The sequence below is a fragment of the Parasteatoda tepidariorum genome, chromosome X1, assembly GCF_043381705.1.
Source record: "Parasteatoda tepidariorum isolate YZ-2023 chromosome X1, CAS_Ptep_4.0, whole genome shotgun sequence".
Taxonomy (NCBI): Eukaryota; Metazoa; Arthropoda; class Arachnida; order Araneae; family Theridiidae; genus Parasteatoda; species Parasteatoda tepidariorum.
The window spans coordinates 26,595,077-26,618,472 of NC_092214.1; the positions used below are offsets into that span (position 1 = coordinate 26,595,077).

The 23,396-nt window shown below is 29.5% G+C and overlaps 2 protein-coding genes across 5 annotated transcripts in view; both read left to right on the top strand.

Moving 5' to 3' along the window:
- The window catches only part of LOC107456709 (poly(rC)-binding protein mub), a 127,944-nt gene extending 111,999 nt beyond the window's left edge, over nt 1-15,945 (top strand). For all 4 annotated transcript variants that reach the window (XM_071187469.1, XM_071187468.1, XM_071187470.1 and 1 more), the window contains exons 13-14: nt 12,582-12,689; nt 12,764-15,945. In XM_071187469.1, coding sequence (XP_071043570.1) covers nt 12,582-12,642 — 61 coding nt within the window. In that variant the 3' untranslated portion in view covers nt 12,643-12,689; nt 12,764-15,945. The remainder of the gene's footprint in view (nt 1-12,581; nt 12,690-12,763) is intronic.
- Nucleotides 15,946-20,132: 4,187 nt separating this feature from the next.
- On the top strand, nt 20,133-22,720 carry LOC139427039 (uncharacterized). The gene has a single exon (XM_071187471.1). It carries the CDS (start codon nt 20,454-20,456, stop codon nt 22,287-22,289), a length of 1,836 nt encoding a protein of 611 aa, XP_071043572.1. The 5' UTR covers nt 20,133-20,453; the 3' UTR covers nt 22,290-22,720.
- The last annotated feature ends 676 nt before the right edge of the window (nt 22,721-23,396 follow it).

Below are 23,396 nucleotides of genomic sequence, written 5' to 3' on the forward strand. Positions count from 1 at the left end.
TTGGTCAAGAATGTAAGACAAAAGTCATAGTGTTAAAACTGATTCTGATAATAGTTCGGAAGAATAATAATGTTTCCGCCCACAATATTGGCATGGGGGGGGGCAATAGGCAAATCAAGAGCAGATTAAATTTCGATCTTTTTCTGAAAGTTATTGTACTCTGAACATCTTATGGAAGAAATGTCATCAGCTATGACACCAACACAAAGAGCATTAAAAATTAGCATTGTTAATACAATTAAATTTAGAACAATAGTAAGATTTCATTCAAATTTTTTGAAATACATGCATGAAACAACTTATAATAGAAAAGTAAGAAAACGTCAGGGAAATAGCAGATATTAGGTAAATAGCGTTTTATGGCGCAACAAAGACAATGTAAGTAGACAAAACATAATAAACTCGTACATAAGAAAGACCTGACCGTCTAACGAATTTCTTTTCCTTTAAGGTAACTCAAAATATGGAGAATGCCATATCAAAAACATATCTACACCACACACGAACACTATACTTTATTAGTTTTCGTCGGATTTTGATAATTAAATGATAATATAAATACATGGTGTTCCGTAAAATTATCAGAACCAGTTTCTTTGTCAGATAAAACTTTTCTAATAATTATTCTACCCATCTAAAGTTTCATCCTCTTTTAGTTCTTTCTCTACAGTAGTTAATTTCGATAAATATTCGAAAGATTGCGATGACATTTTCATTTTTTCTACCTTCAATTTATGACCCATAACGTCTAAAGTTTATTTTTGATAATGGTTACTAAAATTTTATATTCTTGATGGATTATGAACCACACTGTATAGCATGATATTTACTCCGAAATTTTTATTCTTTATTTTGTTTCTAAAATCTAACAAAACGATTACATTTCTTTCACCATTTATCAATATTACGAATTCAGTATTGCAGAATATGTAGCAATATTATTAGTTTTACCAATGATCAGCATATTTAGTAAATAATTTATTTCATTAAAGACATTTCAAGCATTTTCCTTATCTCTATGTGTATAAATACCCAAACAGATTTTTATTAACAATAATTAATTATTGCTAATAAAAATCATCGACAGTATTAAAATTTATAATTTTCTGAGCTTATAGTCATTCAAAATAATTTTGTTTCAAAGTTTGATTTTTAAACTTAAGTTTATTATTCTAATATTTCTGTGCTCTTTAAATGAAACAAATTGGTCTTTTTCAATTAAATTGAATTTTTAGCATGTAAATGTTGTTTTCTAGATATAAATGCTCATAATTCATGAAACTTTCAGAATGTTATTATTTAAATAATTCAGCAGCTCTCAAACTAGAAAACGGGCCCACCAAAGTTACACAAGTTAATTATTTATACATATATATATTATTATATATATATNTATATATATATATATATATATATATATATGTATATGTATATAATATCGAATGCATATGGCAGGGTGTATGAAACCTTGAAATTGACATAAGGAAGAGGGTTTTTATCGTGAGGAAAAGTTTGAGAGTCTCTGAGATATGTTATTTTCATATATTTATTATTAATACCGCAATAATATTTATTAATACCGCAAAATAGGAAATAGAACCTGCCTTATATTGTGCTTCTTCAATTTAATTCAAGTGTCTTTTAAAACTTATGAACTATATTTCTTACAAATATATGTATGTGAAACTTTTGTCCTTTATTGATTGTGTTTCCATTTTGTATTGTTACAATATACGAAAGATGAATCTTGTTTTCTGTAGAATTCAATCAAGTGAAATCACATTTTCTTCCAAGATTTCCAATAAAATATTTCTTCTTTAATCATGCATATTCGTTCTGTAGTTTTTTTTTTCATTTTAGTACAAATAATTCATTGAATTAATATTTTTTATTTACTATGATTTTGTTACAATATACTTAAGCATTTTTAATTTCCAAAAATATGTATTTTTTTTAATTTTTATACTGGTGGGACGACAAAACTACAGCAATTAAATTAGTCAAATAATTTTTAAAATTTTAAGATTTTTTTCTCTAAATATTATTTTGAGATTTTGCAGTCATTTTTTATTTGTTTTATTGGAGTGGGAAACAAAACTTAATTGGTCTGATTAACACACATTAATGTGGAGTTACTCATTTGCTAGTGTTTCGAAAAGAAGTATGTCTAAGAACAATTTAGTAATTCAAAGAGATCAATAATGAAAGTAAGAAGATCAACATCCAGAAATAGTATTAAAATTAAATTTTAAAGCATTCAAAAGGGCTGTAATTCATTCTTTTAAAACCGATATTGAAACTAAAGAAACTTGAAACATTATGTTATGACATAAGAAAAAACTGCTAAGACCTCAAAATTTTTTCTCTAATTCTATGGAATAGTTAATAGTTAAAAGTAAGTTTCAATTTCATAAAACTTTTTTTGGATCAAGTGATTTAACAGATGTTATAATAGTTATAATATTAACCATGTACCTCTGTAATAACTATTCCGGTGTTTGTTACTCACTCACAGAATCGAGTAATTCCTTGACAATTTGTACACAACAAATGGAAATTAAAATATTTATTTTTCAAATAAATTTTATTTAGAATTAAAATTACATATCAATGTACTTTATCCTTTAAAGATCAAAGCGTGGGTCGGATAATAATGAATGTTTTAATTTCGAAACGCTTTAGTGCGGAAAAATTGACTATTGTAGTAAGAATTAAAATGGCATAAAAATTTCAATATCGATTAATATCTTCCGTTCACCTATTTTACTTAAAATTAATAAAAACTTGAAAAACTGACACGTTTTTGAAGTATTTTTAAGTTCGCAAAAACTTTTGAAATTAACACACTTTAGATTTTTATTCTTGTTTAATAGTTTGAATATCCTAAATAAATTCTGATCAATAATTCATTTTTTTACATTTGTGCAACGTTTCAGAAAAAAAAAACAAAATGTGAAAATGATTTCGTAATTTTCACTGTATAACTGTATGTTGCTTAAGTAGGATATGAGTGGAACTCTACGTGCAACCATTTACACGTAACGAGTTCTAAGTCGTTCTTTTCCTACAAAACGAGCGATACAGTGAAAATTACGAAAAATTGGTTAACATCGTTTTTGTTTTTTCTAAAAATTTGCACGAACGTAAAAAATTGAGCTATTGATTAGAATTTAATTTATTTCGGTTATTTAAACCATTAAACAAGTATAAAAAATTAAATCATGTTAACTTCAAAATTTTTAGCTAATTTTAAAAAAAATTGAAAAAAAGCGTGATTTCCTATAAATTTTAAGTACAATGAATGAATGACATCGATAACGATAAGATATTAACAGATATTAAAATATTTTATGTCATTTTTATTCTTAATGAAGTAGGCAACTTTCCGCATTAAACCGTTTTGAAATCACTTTTTTCGATTTACTCTTAGATGTTTTATATTGTTATAGTCTTGTGTATAGAATTTAGTTATTTATTTTTCTTTACTTTCAGATCATTAACCAAGATGGTTTTTGATGAGATAAAATAACACAGCAAGAAATTTACGAACCACATTTTACCTCATCAAAACCTATCTTAGTTAATGATCTGAACGAAAAAAAGTAAGTTCTATACACGATACCATAACAAGATTTTAAATCTAGACAAGATATCAATGTCTTTTTAAAATATCACTTCGCATCTTCTTCGACTAAACTCTTTAATTTCTGTGTTAATGCTGTGTAACACTTTTAATCCAGATGTGTAATACATGTTATACATTACACTTGAAATGGTTGAATTACTATACTGCAATATACCAGAGTGAGGCAAAATTATACATACCATATCAATTTCTGTTAAATTTAATTTTTTATGTGATCTTTATTGAAACAATTAATTGTGATTAAAAAAGAGAATTTAAAGTGATAATTTAAAAATATATCTAGTAAAAAGTAATTTGGATAAGTCATAAAAAGGTAATTATTGAAAAATTATCTGACGAAAAAAGAAAATTATTAGAAAATGATCTGACGAAGGGGGTGAATTACTAAATTGTAATATACAGAGTGAGACAAAATTATAGACACCCTACCAATTTCTGTTAAATTTAATTTTTTATGCGATCTTTGTTGAAACATTTAATGATGATAAAGAAAGAGTAATTAAAGAGATAATTTAAAGATAAAGCTAGTTAAATGTAAAATTGGATACATTATAAGAAAAGGAAATTATTTGAAAATTATCTGACGAAAAATCATGCATACCTTTCATGAAAAACACTTTTAATTTTACAATTTTCAGCAAATACGCGTATTTCATATTTCCGTGATATACCATTTCGATATAAATCTTGAATTAATCTATTTGGCATACTATATGAAATCATTTTGAAGTTTCTAAATCTCCTTCATTCATGGTACATAGTTATAAGATAGATTTTATCATTCGACTTAAAATAAAAAATAAATTGATCAGTCAAGAGTTTGGTCAATTTTAGTATTGCTGTATGTTTACTGGATTCGAATTACTTAATGGGGGAGATTTCATAGTTTAAAATATATTCAATTTTCTATTTATCTATGTATCAAATATTTACCCAGTAATAATAAAAAGACTATTTTCAATAAAATTTTAAAAATTAACATTTAATGTCAATAAATTAACTGAAAAATTTCTTTAAAAAGTCATACACGAAAATGATTAGTTTAATTTGAAAAATTAATAAAATTGTGTGAATGTAAAGTAAAATGCTAAAAAGTTGTCAAAATCTAAGATTATTCGAGATTTCAAGAAGAAGAATATTCTTATAGTTGTGTTTGCCCTTGCTAAAGCATTCACTAAATACAAATTAATTAATTCTGAAGCAAACATAGCACTTTTCCATTAGACTCTACGAAAAAAATTTTTTGAATCAAACCTGAAATAAAATAAAGGCTATATCATCAATTTAACCAAAAGTTTGATGTATGTTGCCATTAATAAAACTAAAACCGTTGTTAAAGAAGAGCCGCTAACACTAGAGATGTGTTTGATCTGATCTCACTTTCGGCGGTTCGAACCTGTATATTTTTAATCCGGGACCACCCAAGCCCGCTAAAACCCGAGATTCGATATAACAGTTTCAATGTGTCAGTGTCAAAAATTTTAAAAATATATAAGATTAAGATTCGCAGAGATACAACATGCATTTTTTAAGATTACCTACTTATGGATTATTGCATATATTACTTCTAAATTGTTTGTACTTAGTAAGTTTGCATTTTTATGCATAATAACAGATTGTTATATGTATAATATATATGATTAATAGATTGTTATATTATGTAATGTAGATAGATTATCACATAATATTGAGAAAAAAAACAACGTTCGTAATAACAAGTAGTATATTTATAAATCTTAAATATGTTTTGGTGCCTCTATCATCCGCAGAAAAAGAAAATGCAGGGAGGGTAAAATAGAAGAGATTCAAACCACTCTGCTAAATATGATTTGTATCATATCTTCATCCCTGCAATTTTATCCTGCTTATGATGGTGCACTATGGGGGGGGGGCAAAACGCGTCTGTGTTTTAATAAATATGCTATTTGCGATTTTAATGTTATTTTTACTTAATCACAATCTTAATTAGCCGTCACAATGTAATTATCTTGTCAGATTTTTATATATTTATTTAGTTTAATTAAAAGTAGAATAAGATAACATTTTATCATAAGCCCGAAAAACTCTTTCAGCTAACAAGTCCGAACTGATGTTGGGCTCGGCGAGAGCTAATCTCGTCTTGTCTCGAAAGTATGATATGGGTTAACTAGTGGTTAAATAAAATAAGGCAGGTTTTCATGTTACCATATGATTTAACTCGCATGATCGTTTGCTTGACATTGTTTGAGAACTTATTTATTTTTCGCCTCTTAAACAAAGAAAAGATTAAACATTTGCGTGCAACAAAACAAACAGAATAAAAGGAATTATGCATTATTTTAAGTAACTGCGTTGCTACAAAGAAAATACTGGTCGCGTGCCAAACTGATGGCAACTAGCCATAAAGTGAAGAGTCGTTTGTTAAACTTACCTGACTCACTCCATTCATGGTGAAGATTCAACATCATAAGTAAATTAATTTACCACTATTCAAAAGCTTTTACAGTATATGAAAGGAAATTCCATAAGAAAACTAATAAAGCACTTATGCACATTTATTATTCACGAACTATGCAGGTATAATTTTAGTGGTACTATATTGGTTTATATCTTTACACACAACTATTTTATGTTTTTTAATCAATTGAATAAATTTTTATATAACTGGTACTGATATTAAAGTTTCAAAATCCTACTGAACATTAAAATTTTCTAACTGAATATTCTCTAAATTATTCCATTAAATCATACTTTTCATTATTTCAGAAGGAACGTCCCAATAGTGCTCACTACTATTCAGTTAAATAATATTTATATGTCTAAGGGAGCACTATCGGGACTGTATACCAGGTAATGTAATTTCTCATATCTGAAGTAACCAAATATGTCCTATGGTATCCTTTGCTGTATTAAAAAATTAGCTAACCTTTTCATCTCCAGTTAGTTGATTTTTCGCAGTATTAAGAATTTTTTTTTATATCCGTCGTTGAACAGCCGACCCAATTTTGGGCTTACGACTATTAATGTTCAACTCCATAGACTTGTAATTTTGAACCAATCCAGAAGACAAGGAAACTCCTGGATCAGTACCCACAGCAGAGGTATTGATTTGTTATGGGAACATGGAGGACTTTGAGACTCGACATATTTAACGTGCATCAGTCACCATTTATTACACTGGGAGTCCTCGGTCGGCTGGGATCGAATCCACGAACTCTTGGACATGGGCCCATTGCCCTACCAACCAGGGTATCCCAGCATTAAGAATTTGTAATAATGGTCCAAAAAATAAATAAAATTAATTAATTAGCTATGACCTAAGCCTCCCCCCCCCGCATAAAAAAACCAGCACCAAAACTGCCTATTTATCAAGTACTTCGTGTCAACAACAAGAGAAACGTCTGTAGAAATAATAATAATAACAAACATTTGGTCCAGCAATATTCATATAATTAAGTGCATCATCAAAATTTTCCTAGCTTTCAACGCATTAAAAACATTAAGAGCCTTATTTTTTGGCCAGAAGCTAAAAATAATTAGTCATAGGTTGCGAATTTTCAATAATTTTTTATTATGTGATGTTCTGTCACAACTTATCACTAAAATTTCTGATAACTAGTGCAGAGATATTCACTTATCCTTAAATTGTTCAAGCCTATTATTATTGTTAATTTTTTTTTTGTTTTTAATTTTTCAGACTTTTTTACTCTTTCGTAAAACTTTTCCAATTTTTTTTCCTAATCACTTTTACGGGAAAACCGAGATTCTACCAAAAGAGCATTAAAACTTACATAGTATTAATTTTGGGAAGGAATGTAAAATATTTCTTTAACCGAAACAGCATTTAACAAGAACAAAATTAATTTTCTCATTTGATGCCTGAGAGTGGTAAGCTAATAACTCGTCAGAAATAGTTTTAATAAACACAAAAATTTAAACACAATTAAAAAACAGATTGTTTTTTTTTAAAATTCCGATAAATTTTAAAATCACTAAATAAAAAAATTTAACAGTTGTTATGAATCCCATACAAACACTAACGCTTATTAATAAAATTTACTATTTATTTTCACATACATATTATATGCAAATAAAAAAATAAATAATTAAAAAATACGTTAGTATATGTGAGGCATACTCCAAATGATTGAATCATGACAGCACGAGCTTCCAAATATTTAATTTCATGAATATTATACTCGAGATTTGCAATTTTCTAGATATTTAAAATAAGATAATTGTCTTTGTTTTAGAACTTATAGAAACAGGATTCAACGAAAATTGAACAAATGAAAATTACCGAATAATCGTTTTGGTGCTATGAACAATCATTATACTCATGAAGTGCCCGAAGTGTTAATTGCCAATCAGGCTGATTACCCCTCCTTCCTTTTTTACAAATAGCGTTTCAGGTTCTTAAATCACAGATAAAATTTATTTTGCCTATTTTGAAGCCATTATTAAGTTATAAACAACTATACTTTTTATCTTGAATAAGCCATTAAATTTAATTCATTCTGCAGATAAAGAGCATTGTTAGCTAAACAACTTTTATTTTATTTAAATTTTAATTTTTTGTTGGCTTTTTTAATTTAAGACTTTTTTCCTTAATTGAAAACTTTCATATTTACGTTTTAAAAGTCTTAATTTAAAAAACCAAATTCTAAAATTAGAATATAAATTCTACTTTTTGAGTAATAAATTCATAAATATTTCTTATAATGACAATTTACTAGCTGCATTATAAATTTAACGAAACACTGTTTGAAATTAATTTTTTTATATATGTTAAACGTGATTTTCTTCATTGGTATTAGTAATCGCACATTGGGCGAAATTCCTGCGATTCTTTGTAAATTACTTTGTTCTAACTTAACTTTTCTATAATTTATATAGTATAGCAAAATAAGCTAATATATTATAACCAATGTATATAACCAATTACATATTATAACCAATATATATATAACCAATTATATATTATAACCAAAAAAACTAGCCGTATTAAAAAAATCAGCGCTTAATTTGATAATAACACTTCGGGTCCTAGTCAATATAATAGAGAAAAGCCACATTTGCAATCCACTTTATCATTTTTAATCTTGGTTCGAATAATAATGCTGATTTTGGTTCTTTAATTCAGTTGAATGCTCTTAACAACTTTTATTTGTGCTACCGATTTTATTTTCATATATGCTTGAAGAAACTACATAGAAACAACTTTAGCAATATCATCTACAAATTATTATCAAAGTAACTTGCTATAGGAATAAAGAGTCATACATATTTTGACTACATATGAGCCTTTCGCAAATGAGTTACACTACTTCACGACAAATAATCGAATCAAGTCAAGTAATCAAGCTTAGCTGTGTATTTCTTTTCAGAAATATATTAGTAAAAAATTTCATACCATAAATATTATCTCAATTCACAGTTTTAAATCACATTTTTAGATTACCAATTGATGTAACGATTCTATAGACTTTTCTCTTTCTGCAGAATATGCTAAAAACTAAACACAATAGGCTGTTGCGATTAAAATAATAATAAAATGTTGAAAAATATTTTTAGAAATTATCTTATTTAATAAATGCATTTTATAGCTGTAAGATCCTTATAAAATGCAGATTCAAAATAAAGAGTAAAAAATTACCTTCTCAGATTCTTTTTAACATATTCCCTTTGAACGGGTAGTTAAACAAAACATAAATACACTAGACAAAAACTGTTTTCAGTGTGAGAAAAAATGTTTTATTATCAAATGTTACTCCACGAAACATTTATTTTTATCATTATTTCTATCCCATATTACTTACAAGATAGCAGTTTCCACTATTCAGTTCAGAAAGTTTTCACTCTCTTTCTGATTTTCCGGCTCGTTTAAAATTTAAAAAAAAAAAAAAAAGGAAAAAGTATTCATCATTTAACAAAAAATAACAATTTGAATCAATAAATATAACTATTTTTGTTTTATTTTTAACTAAATTTTCAAAAGCTATTAACTAATTATAGTAAGTAATTAATTAACTAATTAAGTAAAATTATGTAATTAATTAATTAACTAATTAAGTAAAATTATGTAATTAAATAATTAACTAATATTAATTAACTAATTAATAAATTATATTAATTTAACTTAATATAAATTATTCGAACATAATATATTCAGTTTAAAGAACAAAATTATCAATTAGATTCTTTTTCTTTTTTCAAACCAAAGAGTTGGAAATAAATACGAATTCAAAAAGGCAAGGATAAAATGAAAATATTTTAAGTGAAAAAAACTGACAAATCCCAAAATCCCCATTCCCAAAAAACTGACAAATTAATGAAATGCATTTCCGCATTTTTTTAAATAATTTAGAATCTTTCTACTTATGAAGATTTTTGATCGTTTTGATGTTTTTCCTAACGAAAAACTTTCCCCTTGTGTAAAATATAGATATTCGAATAATTTAAAAACTGTCGTATTCCTTGAAAACAAATGTCTAAATCAATGACCAAATCAATCAATTAAAAAAACTATTTCATGCAACACTAGTTCTTAACCTAAACACAAAACGCAGGTGCTCTTATATACAACATGATGCATATTTAAAACGTTCTGCATGCATCTGCACAAGCCAAACAATGCACATCTTTTTTTAAAAAATTTAAAAAAAAAAAAAACAATTATTGTATCAATTTTCATTTCAATCAAATTAGCCAATCATTCTAACAGTAGTAGTACTTTATTTACGTTGCACTAGAGCTGAACAATGGGCTATTGGCGACGGTCTAGGAAACAACCCGGTGGATGATCCAAAGACATGCCATCACAATTTTGATCCTCTACATAGGGGATGGCTTCCCCTCTTTGGTAGCCCGATGACCTGCGCCCGACAATCATAATTACAAATGTGTATAGAAAGTAATATAAACTTTTGATTAACAGAAAAAGTATATGAAAATTAATTGTTTGAAAAATCTTATCAATAAACCATTCAAAAAAGGAACGCTATTATCTGCACGTTCATTGCATCGTGGTATAAATCATTCATGAAAAATTCTGCTCCATGTTCTATATGAAGATAAGTGTAGCCTGTTGTACTTGTCCTACCAACTGGGGTAAATGTTTCTACACAACATGATCTTTTAATTATTATGCACACCTCTGCACTTATCAAATAATGTAGTTCATAAAGTCTTATCTTGCTTCGCGTTCTTTGTGCAGGAAAATGAAGTCTGTTATGCCATTTTTAATATAGAGTGCGAAAAAAAGTAAATATATGTATAAAATAAATAAATGGATCACGCTGAATAATTTTAGATCTAATGAAAAGATCTTCACGTTTTAAGACACAATCTTAATGCTACGAATGGGTGATCTCAAATATGTTAATTAATAAGTGTAGGCGATCTAAAAATTAAGTGCAAAAATATAAAATTTGAGGTGTGAAATCAGTCGAATAGTTCTTGAGAAATCAATTTTTTTTTTTTTTTAAAAAAAGTAGTATTTCGACATGCAAAATTAAATTTTTTAAAATGATGTAAAAAATTTCATACATTACAATTCGAAATTGTTCANTTTTTTTTAAAAAAAGTAGTATTTCGACATGCAAAATAAAAATTTTTAAAATGATGTAAAAAATTTCATACATTACAATTCGAAATTGTTCAACTATAATTAAATAAAAAGTATGAAAAATAATAAGTATTTACTAAAAGTTATTTTTAGCAAGGGACTATCTTTATAAAAACGAGTTTTGTAATTGAGAGAAAAAATTTTCCAATTCGTTTAAAAAGTTCTCGAGATGCTGCGAAATACGCAAAAATTAAAATTAATATTTAGGGATCCAAACTTTGAACCGCACTCCTGGCCAAACTATTGTGCCCGTATTTCCCAGATTGTGGCTACCCCCTATATTTTGGGGGTCAGAAATCTGAATCTGTCGGGAAAAAAGGCATGTTTATTCCGAAAAATTGCGTTTTTACGTCTGATTTCGTAACTTAAAATATCATATACACTAATTAATTAGCATATTTAAGGTCTCCCCCTGAACCATTGAGAGTGAGTGAAGATCCTAGAACGTGAAGATCCAATCATTAAATCAAAAATTATGCAGAAGAAAAAAAAAGTGGTAATCTAGAGAAACTGAGCCAGGGCTATATACAGATAATTTTGAAATATATTATAAAATACCTCGCGAAACTTAAAATCACTCTTTATTTTAGTCTTCGTAAAGTTTTACAACTGGCAAAATAATCTCTATTTGTTCCCATATGTAACTAAATATTTATATTCTATTAATATTAAAAATTCATAACTAATAAAAAAAAAGTAATTCCAGTTTGTTCGCCAATGTATTTTAAAACATAAAGACAGAAAGAAAAAAAAAGATAACATAAGAGGACATAAAAGATCGTCTAAAATGATCACTTTAAAATAATCTATCACACTAAAAACTAATTTGTTTGAGAATGATGTCGGTTGCCGGTGGCTAACTAAAAAGTGAACACATTCCAGTTCAAATAGAGCAATAAACTGCTTTTTGGGGATTTCAATTTGTTTTTTATTCTTATTAATTTTTATCAAGATCATTAGATAGTTTTTATTCACTCATTTAAATTTTGATTTGAGCGCCCTCTAGTGAATATTTTCATTTTTCACAAAGATTCTAAAATTATGAATTCTGGGGAGCCATTACGGTTCACCCCACTTTTTGAAATCCCCTGAGAATTTAAATCCAATCTTTGTATTATTCCCAACCCATTTAGTGAGAATTTTATTAAAATTCCTGATCTTTTTTAACTAATTGTATTCCTGTGAAATATATGTCTTTTAACCTTTCAGCATTTATAACTTGATGTCATTTTCCTTCATAATTAAATAAAGCATTTTGTCCCGTTATATATCTTTTAAAACAAATATTTTTGAAATTTACAAGAAATTTAAATCCATTCTTTCTTCTAGTATTCATAGTGCTCAGTTACCACTGCTGTGGAAGAACGTGCCAACAGCCCCACTAAAGTAATCCTTTCTCTTTCTCCATTTATTGCACCTTAGTCTTGTCAGTTTCTGGTGAGTTACTCTCTTTCTTTATTTACCTTCACATCCCTCTATATTAAATGAAACTAACTCTTTCCTTTTGACAGCTTCTCTTTTAGATTAGTGTTTCCTCAACTCCTGGAAGACCTCCTATTCTCCCTCCTTGGTAAAGAGTCCAGCACCTGATTACTCGAATCTCCTGATGTCAATCCCGCTACCTGTATCTGGCAATAAGAATTCATCCCTAGGCTCCTGACAGGAAAATCCTTCTGTATCGACTAACGGACCCTTGGACAATCGAAACTTTTATTTACTATTTACGCTTATATATACATACATATATATATACTTCTATATATATATATACATGCAAAGAACCAAAAGCTATTTAAGCCTAAAAGAAACATATCAAGCCTGTTTTCAGGGTAAAATTGTAAAAAGCTAAAAAAAAAAAAATTGTATCTGTTAAACAGAGTTTTACAAAGTTGCTAGGAACTAAGTGCCTGCTGCCGAAGGTGGAAGTCAGTGTAGGCAACTCGATCCCTTTTTCAGCAACATATCTTCGCTCCCATTATCAGATTCAAATGTTAAAGTTTAATCGTTATCACTGTTTCCCTTCCCTTTCCAACCCATAATAAGAACGTGCCAAAAAATGTATACATTTCCTAAACGTTGTACCATCTTAGATTCATTTCCCACTATTTATCCCGTTTCGGACATTACTAAAATAAAAACAAATCAGCCTCTACGCTACTGGTATGTTTTACTTAAAATAGATTAGAAATTCGTGGGGAAATTGTTGGTTTGTAATTAGTTCTTGGTGTTCTAACGGGTGATCTCGGAAAAAGATCTCTGTTTCCAATCTTACTTTTTTGTGTGACTTATGTGACGTAATTGTTGTAAATATTTTGTTTTTCTAAAAGAGACCGCGGTAAAACATTTTTCCACCATTGTTATAAGCAAAGTATTCCGTACCGTTAGTTGAAGCCCGAAATGCAACTTTTGATCGAGAAACAGGTCCTAATTATTAAACATGTCCTAACATGAAGGAAAGAGTTGCTTACGCCCTAAGCTGATGAAGGAAAGATAAAGATCCAAGTACAAAAAGACAGGTGGAAGGAGAACCGGAGTTCTCCATTACATATCACATTTTTTGAGACATTGTATATGCACTATTTCTAGATGTAGTTGTTATTGTATATTATACAAGTGCATCAGCCGGGCACTAGGCCTCAAAGTTCCGTAGTGTTGTCGTACTGCATCAATAACCAGTAACATTATCAAAATTAAACTAAATGATTGAAATAATTTTGCGCCGCCAATATTTTTAACTTGATACAAAAATGGGATGGATCTCTAAAGTTCAAATTATGGGTTGTATGATGTACTTAATTTTCAATTTAGAGTGAGCTGTTTATAATGCAATAAGATTTTGTGTTCAAAATTTGAAAAGTGCAGTATAAGTCAAAGTATAACCTTTCGATATTTTTAGCATTAGTGTGACAAGTGTTGACTAACACTGCCCAAATATTTTATGTGCCAAAATAAGAATGAGAGATATAGTAAAGGATAGCTAATCTTCCAAGAGATTCTTTAATTATAATAGTGGGCAGCTCATATTTTTGAAATTTGTTTTTGTTTTAATCAAAATAGTCTTCCAAATGAAAAGTACTAAATTACAGTAACTCAAATGCCAAACTGATGAAACATATCACAGAAATAATTTTTTTCTCATTAGTGTCTATTTATTAAGAATTTTCTCTTTACTGCACTTAGATTCTGAAGGTTTTGTGGTAAAGCAGCCAGATAACGGGCGGGTGCCATCAGCTCTGTTAAGCACTGGTATTGACTGGGTATTTTATAAGTAATTTGTACGAGAGTACAGAAAATGGGACCAACTCATCTTTTCGTACTATTTTCTAAAAGAATCAATTCTCAGCCGGTAGAAGTAGCCTCGAAATTACTCTTTGTCAACAAAATCAGTACTGGGAAATTCTACCGTGGAAAAGTAAATTTGTGAATGGTCCCTTCAATATAAATTTCTTTCCTTTATTCTTACCTCCAGTGGCAAAGTGAACCGTTCAGAGGCCCTTATATAGAGCTCAATTAGATGCGAAGAGTTTTTGGCGCCCAATCGTTGCTTTTCGGTCTTTACAGCACCTGTGTTTGATGCTTCGTAGGTGTAGTTTACCATTATTCTGTAAGTGTACACCGGACAATCTTTTTAATCTCGAGCACTTCTTTCACAATTTCCTGGATTGATGACTCAATAATTAACGAGCTTATGAGGGTCAATATTTTCGGGGCTCACGAAACTTGTTTGTTTTGTTGATTGACGGCGAAAGTTCTTCCTGTGTTTCAAATTTTAAACTAGTGTGGTTTTACAAAGATAAAGCAATACATAGTGTTTTGAAAAATCGATGTGGTTTTACTTTACAGTTGTTTGTTGTATTGCGTGTCGTTGATTTTCTAGTATTTGACTGCGGCGGCGAGACAAAAATTGGATGCTCAGTTTTGTCAGCAAAGTTTGTTATTGCGACAAAGGAATTTATTTACACGCTTTGTAAAATAATATATATGAGTGTTATTGTGATTCAAAAGAAAACAGCTGAATATCTATGCAATTCTTTGGTCTCAGAGCTGTTTCTATGAGTTGAGGAGAAGATGTTTTATAGATATTTTAAATATGCCTCTTAAATTACATTTCATTTAATTGCAGCAGAGATTGGAGGAAATTACATATCAAACGTTATTTTATTGTTGATTTTCCATCCAATTAAAGCATATCAAAATAAATTCTATCTCCTCACATATCACAAGTCAAATGAATGTGAATAAAAAAAAAAGGAGGAGTCTTTTAAAACTGCTTCTTATATTCTCAATTATTTATATCAGATGGCTCCTCCTTAATCATATCAAGAGAGTTCATTTTCTTTGTTCATTTTTTTCTCTTTTTTGTCATGATATCATATTCCACGTTATAACATTTTTTACTCAACACTCTTGTGAACATGTTGTATTCTTTCTGTCTTGTGAAGCGGAGGAGATGAGTCAAATTGTTTCTGGTTAGCACAATTATTCTCTGGCGAGCACAAATATTCTACGTGTAACCTAAACAGTATTGCTGAATTTTTTTCATTGACTGTACAGGATTCTGTATGGTGGCTAATAATAAAACTGTTGTTTCTTTTTACGTGAATATTCATTCACACAAATTCACATGTTTCACCAAAATTATAAATGTATGTTAATTGTATGAATGTTTACAATAAAAGTACTTATAAGAGAATTCTAAGCATGTTTTCATTTCTTTCCGCACACTTTTGTACACGAAGATGGTAAAGCATATTTATTTACAATACAGGGAGAGTTTAAAGCTACACGTATAAAAGTTAAACGGCCTGAAATTGAATAATAACGCATTGAATTTCAAGTTCTACTCGTTATACAGCAGAAAAAATTATTCTGAATATATTTCTATAGTCATCAATGATATCGTACTCAGAGCTTTCATTTGCAAAGCAGTTGTTTTTCAAGGCTGCTACATAAATGTTATTTTGATCGAAAATAATTGAAAAATTTTGCAAAAAATATTCTGAGAAATAATTGAACGATAACTCGATTAGCTCCCCGTTTTTGGAAATGATAGTCCGAATCATTTTAAATTAAATTTATTAAGTTTTTTAAAGCATATTTTTTAATAACAAATAAATGAAAAAATCTTAAATAAAATTTAGAGGAGTTATCAGACAAGAACTCTAAGACTACATCCAGATATATTGTTTTCGGCATTTTTTAAACTTAAAAGACCTGACAACTTAAAACTTTCATTTTAGGTTTTTGATCAAGGAAGAAAATATAATTTTCAATTTTTTAACAATTTATAAATACCCATGCACCCCCTTTGAAATTTCAATACCATTTTTTAAGCTTTTAACTGGACATTTTAAATCGATCGGTGACAAACCAGGGGATTGAGCAGAACAAGGAAAGGTGGTATTACTGTCAAGGATGCAGTCCTGTGACACCCTTGTTGAGTGTTTCCGAGCATTACCCTGTTGAAAAATGATTCCCGTGAGTCCTGCCATGAATGAAAGCACATGGGGTAACAAAATGTCACAAACGTACTGTTGGGAGGCGCCTTCGGTCAATATAAAGGGTGATTATGTGAGGCCGGTGTGCCGCTGTATAGCTTAGGTACGGTTGACACCCACCATTTGGAGTGGAATTACGGTTGTTGAAATTGAACGGCAACTGAATGGAAGCAATCCAAATAACACTGAACATCTATTCAATATCTTATATCAGATAGATTTTTGGAGTTTTAGAGAAATAAAACATTAATTTTTAGTTTAATTTCAGATTTCAAAATATCATTTCATCATTTATTTCATAAAGAAAGTAAAGAAAAAAAATTTTTTTTTAAAAGGCTGGTAAAAATTTTATTATTTATTTGTGTTTTTAATTCTTTCGCAGTTTGGTTGGTAAACAATGTAAATAAATCATTTTCTTAAATGGCGTCAATGTTAAAAAATTGTAAATTCGAAGTTCATATTGTTTTAAAAATGGTCAAAATAAAGAATATGAATTACCATCTAACATCATACACCTTCTGAATCTAATTCCATTAAGAGAAAGCAACGTGTCATTATAATAACTCGTATTGCAGAGCCATAGTTAATAGAAATCATAGTTTGCCCTTACCATAGTGTTTTTAATCATCATCTTCGACTATTGAGATTTCGTTGAACATTTTATTTGCACTTGCTGCCTTGCTTTAATAAATCTTGTTTTGGGGAAAGTATGCTGTTTAAAGCTGTTTTTCGAAGCTTTGTCGCCAAGAGAAATAAAAAAGTCAGTTTTACCAGCCCAGTTTACCGTTTTATCAGTAAAGTCATAGCCTTGCACATGAAGCAATGCGATGATTTTAAACTATATATATAATCTTGCAGTGAAGAATTATCTGGGTTATAAAACAGACAAATAACTTAAATATTTTAAAAGTTTCTCTAGTTCCCACCTAGTTTATTATCAAAATTACTGCCTTATTCTCAGTTGTTGCCAATTTCTATGAGCCCAAGTAATGCAGAATTGGAGTAAGTTTTTAAAAATGAAACCACAAACACATTTCATTTTCACCAAACTGTAACTTTGTTCAATATTAACGTTTTGCACCATTTTCAAAATAAGCGTAGACATTGGTGGCTTTAGATAGGCTAAACTTGACCTAACAGTCATGAGAAACAATTGCAAACTCACAGCAGTTATAAAAATAGCATATTATTTGCAAAAAAAAACAACAAAACATTTCATATAACAAAGGAGCCTTCGAAAAACTGCCTTAAGGGGTTAAAGTGGTTTTTATTTCAATGCAGAACTCACAAAGCAAGCATCAGTATCATTAAAATGTAAATATTTTTTCTTTTTATAACTTCTGTCTGTCTAAAATTTAACTTCGAACTTGGAGTTCTTTTACACATAAGCACACACCACAAACAATATTTAAATGCAAATATTTTGTGAAATAATGTAAAGAACTTTTAGAATTTAATTTTCGTTAGAGCTGAAAATTGAAAACAAAAAAAAAAATACTATGATGTCTTGTATGCAAAATAAAATTTGTAACGGTCTTGAAACAACTTTTTATATGCAGTCAATATGCTACTTTTAAAACAACACTAACTCAAAGAAATTGAAAAATAAAAAGTATTTTTTAAATTAAGAAAAAATAACCTTCTTGCATTTTTATAGAAATAAATTATTATGACTCTAAACAAATATAAAACATTTTCTAGTATTTAAGAGCTAATATGAATTTAAGGAACATACTTAACTCAAACCAATTACCCAGTTTTAATTTCAGAGATCTATTAGATGTTGAATAATCCTGCACACCAGAAGTAAAAAATGTGAATTGAAAAAAAAAAAAAAAAAAAAAAAAAATTTAAAGAAAAAAAACTTTGAAACTTTAAACAAAATACTCGATTCAATAGACAAAATGAGGGAAATATGTTATCTTCAGTTTTAAGTATTTTTCCTGTAACTTTAAAAATTTATTGAGTATTATTTTATACTTGGTGCTTAATTGCTGAAAATGAAACAGTTCATAACATATTTTTTTTTAAAAAAATAAATAAAATAACGAAAATTTTGATGAGAAAAACAATTTAGACCCCTTAAGAATATCACAAAATACTTGGAGTATGACCTGTATCATTTAAAGCTTTTGTTCCAATATCTGGGTGCTCAGAAAGCTTTTGGCTATAAAATCAATGATTTTTATTAAAAGTTTTCTTATCAGTATGAAAAACAAAAGTGATATTTCTTATAACGTTTTTGTGAAGAATAAAGTATTAAAATCAAATTTTTAAAATTAAAGTTGGGGTAAGTACAAAAAAAAATTGCCTGCTTTCAATTACGTATGTATGAAATATAAAAGAAAAAAATCCTTTTCCGAAAAGTGCAAAACTATAAATGTAGTTTTAATGATTCTTAAGATAAAAAAGTCATTGTGTGCTAGAAATAATTGCGTCAGTTAGTCTTAAAAAGTTAAGACTAAGTAAGTGTATAGCACTTTTGAATTGAAAAAAAAAAACTGAACTTCGTATTTAATAAAATTAAATTACAATAGTTTTCTTTAATGTTTTTTGTGGATCCTAAATTGAATAAATTTAGTGTCTGAAAAATTATTTGTCTTTAAATATTTTCAACTGTGGCATGGCAATAGTATTTTAAAAGTATTTATATAGCAAGTATTTTTAAACTTTTGCAACCCTAACTAGTTTAACCACTAACAATTCTAAACACTAAATAGCTTTATTATTTTTTCTAATGATATTTACTTGTTTACAAATCAGTGTTTTACAGAAATTATTTTCATATATTAAATTGTTACTTAAGCTAATATTGATTGCTCAAAAGACTGAGTACTTTTTAAGTATTTTAAAGTAACGAGACAGGGAAAAAACGTTTTTAAAAATACTAATTAAAACGTAATTGCCCTATTTGATAATATTTTTAGAGATATTTACAATATCAGATATACTTGAAACTGATACTCAAATGATGTACATTAATAATTTTATGCATATATCTAATGCATATTTAATATTTTACAAAGATGTTCACTATTGTAAAACTATTTTATATGTTTGAGAACATTTCAAACTATTGTCTGATTTATATTGAATGTTAATGGCAGAACTACAAGTGTTACCAGGACCTAATCTAGAAATCCGGGGGCTGTAAGCACAGGACTGCTAAGGGCATCCACTAGTCGTAATTTGTTTTACAAAATGATTTCAAATTATTCATAACATTAAATTAATCTAAGTTAGTAAATATGAGCTTATGCTTCTTTAAATTTTTGTTAACTCATAATTCTAATAACAATTATTCTTAAAGAAAAACAAACAAAAAATACTTCTAACATTTGAATCGGTGAGAGCAGAAACCACTTCAGGCAAAAAAATCCGAAAACTCGTTTTCAATGAAAATAAGCGTAGAAAGGCAAGATGCGTGTTGGGTGCAAAAACTACGTTAGTCTGTTGAGTAGTTCCGTAAATACAGGACGTTTGTTTCGAGTGTTGAGTGCAGAAATAACATGAGTCAGTGACTGACGTTGCTTCTGCACCCACCGCTAGATCACGTGACCAGTCTTGTCAGGTACCTTGCCGAGCATGCGCCGTGTGATTAACACCTTAACCTTGAGGTGAGGGTTGTATCGAAGTCAGTTCAGTCAAGTGTTTCAACGTGTTCTAAGTTAGTTTCCAACGTCTACTGTCAGTCTTTAGCAATATGTCAGTGAGTCTCACAAGCAGTGAGAGTGATAATGAAACAGCTCCCAAGAAGAGGAGGAGGAATGAAGAGAAGTTTCGAAGAAACGTGATTAGAACATCTAAAGTTCGTGGGGTTGAACACATCAACTGGAAAGGGCATCTCATCCCATCTCGATCAACAGGTGCTGCTTGTAAGTGTAAATTACAATGCTTTACTAACTTTAGCGATGATGAAAAATCTGAATTTGTTGCTAATTTGAATCAGTTCCAATCAAAAGATGAGCAAGATATTTTCTTACAACAACTGATCGAAAAACACGCCATTAAGCACCGTAGGCCTCGTTCTGAACAGCCTAGAGAAACAGCAGCTAGTTTCAAATATTTCTTACTATACAGAGGAGAAAGGAAAAACGTATGTAAAAAAGCGTTTATTTCATTGTACGGCATTACTGAGGGCAGAGTTCGAAGGCTTACTGATCTCCTGATTAAGGGGAAATCACCTCATGATAAACGCGGTAAAAATCCCAAGAAGAACACAATTTCTGCCGAAGTTTGTTCTAAAATACATGAACATATTTCATCATTCCCAACAAAGACTACACACTATGGCACCAAAGATATCAGTTATCTTGATGCCCGCCTTGATGTAAAAAAAATGCATTCCTTGTTTAAAGAAAAGTACCCTGATTTGGATGTAAAATATGAGTTTTATCTTAATTATTTTCATGACAACTTTTCGTTAAGGTTTGGACGTCCGCAGGTAGATACCTGCATAAAATGTGAAGAATGTGATGTAAAAATCAAGAGCTCCTCTCTTGGTGATGCAGCTAAAAGGGCTGCTCGTGCAGAGCTTACTGTTCACAAAAGGAGAGCCAAGAAATTTTACAATAAACTTCAAAAGGTCACAAAGTTGTGTGCGGAACATGAAGACACCGTTGCACTTTCATTTGATTTCATGCAAAATCTCCCCCTTCCAGCGATCCCAGTTCAGGATATTTTTTACTTGAGGCAACTTTGGGTGAACTGTTTTGGAATAAAAAATCTAAAAACTGGGAAATCTGAAATATTCCTGTACCACGAAGGCGTAGCCCATAAAGGAGCAAATGATATATGCAGCATGCTACTGAAATACATTGACACTAATATTCCATCAAGTGTAAAAAAACTGTACCTTTTTTCTGATGGTACCTGCGGACAGAATCGAAATCACACCATGATAAGATTCTGCCTTGCTCTTACAGATACAGGACGTTTTGAACAAATTTTCCATTACTTTCCGGTTCGAGGGCATTCATATCTTCCAAACGATCGAGATTTTGGTACTATGAAGAGGATGATACGTAAACATGATCGGATATACACACCTGATGAATATGAAGAATTGTGTGCTCAGTCCAGTAACAACTTTCACATCACCAAGCTACTCACCAGTGACATAAAAGATTTTGATGGTTGGTGGAAGGAATATTACACAAAAAACCCACTAGCCAGAGAAAGCCGAGGGAGGAGTGTGCCAAAAGAAGCAAAATTCAAGTTTGCTCCCACCCGATATAAAGAGTTCCGCTATAACTCTGAAGAAAAGGGGGTAATCACAGCATACATTTTCATTGAAGGATTACAAAAGCACAGCTATCAGCTGCTGAGACCTGCTTTCCGTAACGTCGATATTGATTTTCCTTCAAGTATTGCAGCCTACCCATCAGGGAAAGTTCCAATCAACATAAAGAAAATGAAAGACATCCAGAAAATGATTGTTCATATTCCTGAAAACTTCAAAGTTTTTTATGATGAACTATTTACCTGGCCAACCACTGAACATGACAATGATACTATCGTCGAGAATGATCTATTTTAAGAGCGTTTCAGTTTGTTATATTCCTGTCTTATGACTTTGCAATACTGTAACTTCATTTCGCATGTAATATGGAAAAATATACATTTGTAAATTTTTTGTGAAATTAATTAAAATTAATATTATTAACTAAAATCGTAACAAAATTAATAACAAATACAAACTTTTAACGAATGGTTATCTTTTTCCAAGTTTCCTACTGTCTGTAAAAACAGTTGAGTGCAGAAACAGCATTAGTCAAAATCATAGTTTTAATTCTCCTGAGCCTCATTTATGTGGAAATTGGGTAATTTTTTTATAACAGCAACATAAAAGCATGTTATGACAAAGGAAAAAAAAGTTCTCAAATATTTTAAAATTTGGAGGAGTTATTACGTTTTTTCTCCCTCCTGAAAAATTTGAAATTTGTGACTGACGTTGTTTCTGCACTCACCGATTCATTTAGAGAAGGCCCTAGGCAAAAGCCTCACAGGCCTATGATGAATTTGGCACTAAGTATTACACTTTTGCATACATATACACTAGATTATTTCAAAAGACAGTGACCTATTTATGTTGTTCTTGTAAATACTTGATACTGTAAAGATTTTGTTATTCATCATATTGTAATTTTATCATATTGTAATTTTTGGTAGCATCTTGCACACTTGATAAATAAATATGAATCACATAAATATCTATAAAATATTTGTACAATCATTGGACATGATGATAACTGGGTATGTGCATGAAGGCCCTGTATAGAATGCCTCAATCCTGCCTACACTATACAGATGCACACTGCTCAAGTGTGTTAGCATTGGGTGCAATCGCATGTGGCACACAATCATCCCTAATAATGATCCATGGAGCCATAACAGTTCCGTGATGTGTTTGTGACATAGTTCAACTATTTGTGTTGCTACTCATGGCAAGCCTCAGAGAAGTCATTTTTCAAAAGGACTATGCTGAGCTGTGGAAACTCAGGACAACTCGTTCAAGGTGTGCGAATTTTTATGACAATGAGTGTGACAAATTAAGTTTATGATGCACACCCTTCTAGTTTCATGTAGACGAGCTTATTACATTAGAGAAGAAAACATTAAAAATTGCATTGTGAGCAAAAGAAAT